General features: G+C 52.2%; 1 protein-coding gene across 1 annotated transcript in view; it reads left to right on the forward strand.

Annotated features, from left to right (window-relative positions):
* The window catches only part of LOC139384950 (low-density lipoprotein receptor-related protein 3-like), an 88,265-nt gene extending 83,749 nt beyond the window's left edge, over positions 1 to 4,516 (forward strand). Inside the window, exons 10-11 of the mRNA XM_071129895.1 lie at positions 2,010 to 2,142; positions 3,494 to 4,516. Of these exons, the coding sequence (XP_070985996.1) occupies positions 2,010 to 2,142; positions 3,494 to 4,408 (1,048 nt within the window). The 3' untranslated portion in view covers positions 4,409 to 4,516. The remainder of the gene's footprint in view (positions 1 to 2,009; positions 2,143 to 3,493) is intronic.
* Positions 4,517 to 5,555: the final 1,039 nt, after the last annotated feature.

Here is a 5,555-nt window from a genome sequence, read left to right on the forward strand (position 1 = left end):
TATATTCTTCTGGCTCATATACAGTCAGTGAACTAAGCAGACCAGACCCCAGCTGCTAATTCATTGGTGTCTATGGGAGAGCCCCTTAAGCAGACCAGACCCCAGCTGCTAATTCATTGGTGTCTATGGGAGAGCCTCTTAAGCAGACCAGACCCAGCTGCTAATTAATTGGTGTCTATGGGAGAGCCCCTAAAGCAGACCAGACCCAGCTGCTAATTCATTGGTGTCTATGGGAGAGCCCCTTAAGCAGACCAGACCCAGCTGCTAATTCATTGGTTTCTATGGGAGAGCCCCTTAAGCAGACCAGACCCAGCTGCTAATTCATTGGTTTCTATGGGAGAGCCCCTTAAGCAGACCAGACCCCAGCTGCTAATTCATTGGTGTCTATGGGAGAGCCCCTTAAGCAGACCAGACCCAGCTGCTAATTCATTGGTGTCTATGGGAGAGCCCCTTAAGCAGACCAGACCCAGCTGCTAATTCATTGGTGTCTATGGGAGAGCCCCTTAAGCAGACCAGACCCCAGCTGCTAATTCATTGGTGTCTATGGGAGAGCCCCTTAAGCAGACCAGACCCAGCTGCTAATTCATTGGTTTCTATGGGAGAGCCCCTTAAGCAGACCAGACCCAGCTGCTAATTCATTGGTGTCTATGGGAGAGCCCCTTAAGCAGACCAGACCCAGCTGCTAATTCATTGGTTTCTATGGGAGAGCCCCTTAAGCAGACCAGACCCAGCTGCTAATTCATTGGTGTCTATGGGAGAGCCCCTTAAGCAGACCAGACCCAGCTGCTAATTCATTGGTGTCTATGGGAGAGCCCCTTAAGCAGACCAGACCCAGCTGCTAATTCATTGGTTTCTATGGGAGAGCCCCTTAAGCAGACCAGACCCAGCTGCTAATTCATTGGTGTCTATGGGAGAGCCCCTTAAGCAGACCAGACCCAGCTGCTAATTCATTGGTGTCTATGGGAGAGCCCCTTAAGCAGACCAGACCCAGCTGCTAATTCATTGGTGTCTATGGGAGAGCCCCTAAAGCAGACCAGACCCAGCTGCTAATTCATTGGTTTCTATGGGAGAGCCCCTTAAGCAGACCAGAACAGATCTTTTTTTATTCATTTTTTAAACAGCCTGAGTGGGACATCTTCATTCATCCACCATCTTTGATATTGATTGACTGTCACCCTTTTAGTGAAGGATGTGAAAGATGCTATGATAGATACAATCAATGAATTCTCCCACTGTACTGTAAACCAAATCAAATGTATTTATATAGCCCTTCGTACATCAGCTGATATCTCAAAGTGCTGTACAGAAACCCAGCCTAAAACCCCAAACAGCAAGCAATGCAGGTGTAGAGGCACGGTGGCTAGGAAAAACTCCCTAGAAAGGCCAAAACCTAGGAAGAAACCTAGAGAGGAACCAGGCTATGTGTACAACCCCACTCAGGGGTGGCCAGTCCTCTTCTGGCTGTGCCGGGTGGAGATTATAACAGAACATGGCCAAGATGTTCAAATGTTCATAAATGACCAGCATGGTTGAATAATAATAAGGCAGAACAGTTGAAACTGGAGCAGCAGCACGGCCAGGTGGACTGGGGACAGCAAGGAGTCATCATGTCAGGTAGTCCTGGGGCATGGTCCTAGGGCTCAGGTCCTCCGAGAGAGAGAAAGAAAGAGAGAAGGAGAGAATTAGAGAACGCACACTTAGATTCACACAGGACACCGAATAGGACAGGAGAAGTACTCCAGATATAACAAACTGACCCTAGCCCCCGACACATAAACTACTGCAGCATAAATACTGGAGGCTGAGACAGGAGGGGTCAGGAGACACTCATATCTCTCTCTCTCTCTCTCTCTCCCTCTCTCTCTCTCTCTCTCCCTCCCTCTCTCTCTCTCTCTCTCTCTCTCTCTCTGTCTCTCTCTCTGTCTCTCTCTCTGTGTCTCTCTCTGTGTCTCTCTCCCTCTCCCTCTCTCTCTCTCTCTCTCTCCGTCTCTCTCTCTCTCTCTCTCTAGAGCATTTGAGACCCAGATGACCCGTCTGGAGGCGGAGTTTGTTCAGAGAGAGGCTCCGCCCTCCTATGGTCAGCTGATCGCCCAGGGCCTCATCCCTCCGGTGGAGGACTTCCCTGTGTACAACCCCACTCAGGTAACGTCTGGTTTCCCTGCTACAGTCTCCGTATTATAGATACATTATCATTACAACCCCACTCAGGTAACGTCTGGTTTCACTGCTACAGTCTCCGTAGTATAGATACATTATCATTACAACCCCACTCAGGTAACGTCTGGTTTCACTGCTACAGTCTCCGTATTATAGATACATTATCATTACAACCCCACTCAGGTAACGTCTGGTTTCCCTGCTACAGTCTCCGTATTATAGATACATTATCATTACAACCCCACTCAGGTAACGTCTGGTTTCCCTGCTACAGTCTCCGTATGATAGATACATTATCATTACAACCCCACTCAGGTAACGTCTGGTTTCACTGCTACAGTCTCCGTATTATAGATACATTATCATTACAACCCCACTCAGGTAACGTCTGGTTTCACTGCTACAGTCTCCGTAGTATAGATACATTATCATTACAACCCCACTCAGGTAACGTCTGATTTCACTGCTACAGTCTCCGTATTATAGATACATTATCATTACAACCCCACTCAGGTAACGTCTGGTTTCACTGCTACAGTCTCCGTATTATAGATACATTATCATTACAACCCCACTCAGGTAACGTCTGGTTTCTCTGCTACAGTCTCTGTAGTATAGATACATTATCATTACAACCCCACTCAGGCAACGTCTGGTTTCACTGCTACAGTCTCCGTAGTATAGATACATTATCATTACAACCCCACTCAGGTAACGTCTGGTTTCCCTGCTACAGTCTCCGTATTATAGATACATTATCATTACTACCCCACTCAGGTAATGTCTGCTTTCACTGCTACAGTCTCCGTAGTATAGATACATTATCATTACATCCCCACTCAGGTAACTTCTGGTTTCATTTGTACACTCCCTCCCTCCCTCCCTCCTCTCCCTCCCTCCTCTCCCTTTACCTCCTCTCCCTCCCTCCTCTCCCTCCCTCCTTTCCCTCTCTCTCTCTCTACCTCTTCTCCCTCCTCTCCCTCTCTCTCTCTCTCTACCTCACCTCCCTCCCTCCTCTCCCTCCCTCCTTTCCCTCTCTCTCTCTCTACCTCACCTCCCTCCCACCTCTCCCTCCTCTCCCTCTCTCCTCTCCCTTCCTCCCTCCTCTCCCTCTCCCTCTCTCTCTCCCTCCTCTCCCTCTCTCCTCTCCCTTCCTCCCTCCTCTCCCTCTACCTCCTCTCCCTCCCTCCCTCCCTCCCTCCCTCTACCTCCCTCCCTCTACCTCCCTCCCTCCCTCCCTCCTCTCCCTCTACCTCCCTCCCTCCCTCCTCTACCTCCCTCCCTCCCTCCCCTACCTCCTCTCCCTCCCCTACCTCCTCTCCCTCCCCTCATCCAGGCCTCCATGCTCCAGAACATCCGTACAGCGATGCGGAGGCAGATCAGAAGACACTCCTCCCGCCGGGCCACGTCACACCGCCGCCTGGGGCGCCTCTGGAACCGTCTGTTCCACCGAGGGACCCGTCTCCGCGGCCAGATCCCACTCCTCACACCCCCCGGGTCTCAGGTGGCTCTGGGCCTGCACTCCTACCACACCTCGGAGGGACCTGGAGCCAGGGCTGGGGATGGAGGTGGCGGGGCGGGCATGGTGGGAGGCATGGCGGGCATGGGACCAGCAAGGACCCCCTCCCGCTGCTCTACAGCAGTAGGCTTCGCCCTGCATGCCCACACCCAGGCCCTGTCACAGTCCCAGTCCCCCCACCCCTCCTTGGAGTCTCCCCACTCCCCACCCTCCCCCTCTGACAGTGAACCATCCGAGGGATCTCCTTGTTCCCCAGAGATCCCTGGTAGCAGGGTTAGGTTGCCCCTCAGCGAGCTCTCCACCCCTGGGCAGCAGAGTGACTCATTAACGTCTGCCCCCAGCATACTGAGCCAGCAGTGCCCCCTAGAGGGCAGCACAGGTCATTACACTCGCCGGGCCTCCAGGAAGCTGGTCTTGGGGCTGGCTGCCAACCTGAGAGGGGTGGCTCTACGACGCTACTCCCCCATGGGGCTCACCTCCCCCGTTACCCCCCCTGTCCTTCCCCCTCCAGACTCCCAGCCGCCCTGCCACCACCCCCTGACCTCCCCCCAGACGTCATCCCCCTCGGGGTCTTCAGACGACAGTCAGAGTTTCCATGCCCTGGAAGTGCCAACCCGGGAGAGGAGGAGGAGGAGGAGGGGTATAGGGGTGCCTAGTGGACTGAACACCAGCAGCAGTGAGGAAGAGGAGGAGGAGGAGGAGGATGGAGATGAGACTCTACTGATCTGCTAGTATGAAGGAGCTGCCTTGACCATGTGGCAACAGACAGACAGACAGACAGACAGACAGACAGACAGACAGACGGTCTCTCTGGCTGAAACGCAGAGAGCTGTAGACTCTGTCTCTCTGGCTGAAACACAGAGAGCTGTAGACTCTGTCTCTCTGGCTGAAACACAGAGAGCTGCAGACTCTGTCTCTCTGGCTGAAACACAGAGAGCTGCAGACTCTGTCTCTCTGGCTGAAACACAGAGAGCTGTAGACTCTGTCTCTCTGGCTGAAACACAGAGAGCTGTAGACTCTGTCTCTCTGGCTGAAACACAGAGAGCTGTAGACTCTGTCTCTCTGGCTGAAACACAGAGAGCTGTAGAATAACTGAATAATGGGACAGTGGATGATCTCAGAGCAGCACAATGATTTCAGTCCTCCCTCCACCCCCTCTATCTGCTCATCCCTCCACCCCCTCTATCTGCTCATCCCTCCACCCCCTCTATCTGCTCATCCCTCCACCCCCTCTATCTGCTCATCCCTCCACCCCCTCTATCTGCTCATCCCTCCATCCCTGCCTTACCAGAGATCTACAGCTGAGGGCTGTACATCAGCCTGTCTATTGACTCTGACTCAGTCACAGAGACTCAGTCACAGAGACTCAGTCACAGAGACTCAGTCACACAGACTCAATCACACTGACTCAGTCACACTAACTCAGTCACACTGACTCAGTCACACTGACTCAGTCACACTAACTCAGTCACTCTGACTCAGTCACTCTGGCTCAGTCACTCTGGCTCAGTCACTCTGACTCAGTCACTCTGACTCATATCACCATTGTCTGTTCTTGTAAACGTTGTCAGTGAGGTAAAAAAACCAAACAGAGAATGACATCACCAGCTGGATCACTTGAAGTGATGAACAAGATGTAACACAAGAAGAAGATGTTTTGAGGAAGTTGTGAAATGGAATGTTATTATGAATGTGATGTCTGACTGTTATCATAGATGTTTAAGCAGTGGCCTATCTTGGTACCCTCTCTAGACGATGGTTGGACCACAGGCAGTGGAAGGGGTGTCTACTAGGTCACAGTGGCCTATCTTGGTACCCTCTCTGGACGATGGTTGGACCACAGGCAGTGGAAGGGGTGTCTACTAGGTCACAGTGGCCT

This window comes from Oncorhynchus clarkii, chromosome 26 (genome assembly GCF_045791955.1).
Source record: "Oncorhynchus clarkii lewisi isolate Uvic-CL-2024 chromosome 26, UVic_Ocla_1.0, whole genome shotgun sequence".
In the NCBI taxonomy this organism is placed as follows: domain Eukaryota; kingdom Metazoa; phylum Chordata; class Actinopteri; order Salmoniformes; family Salmonidae; genus Oncorhynchus; species Oncorhynchus clarkii.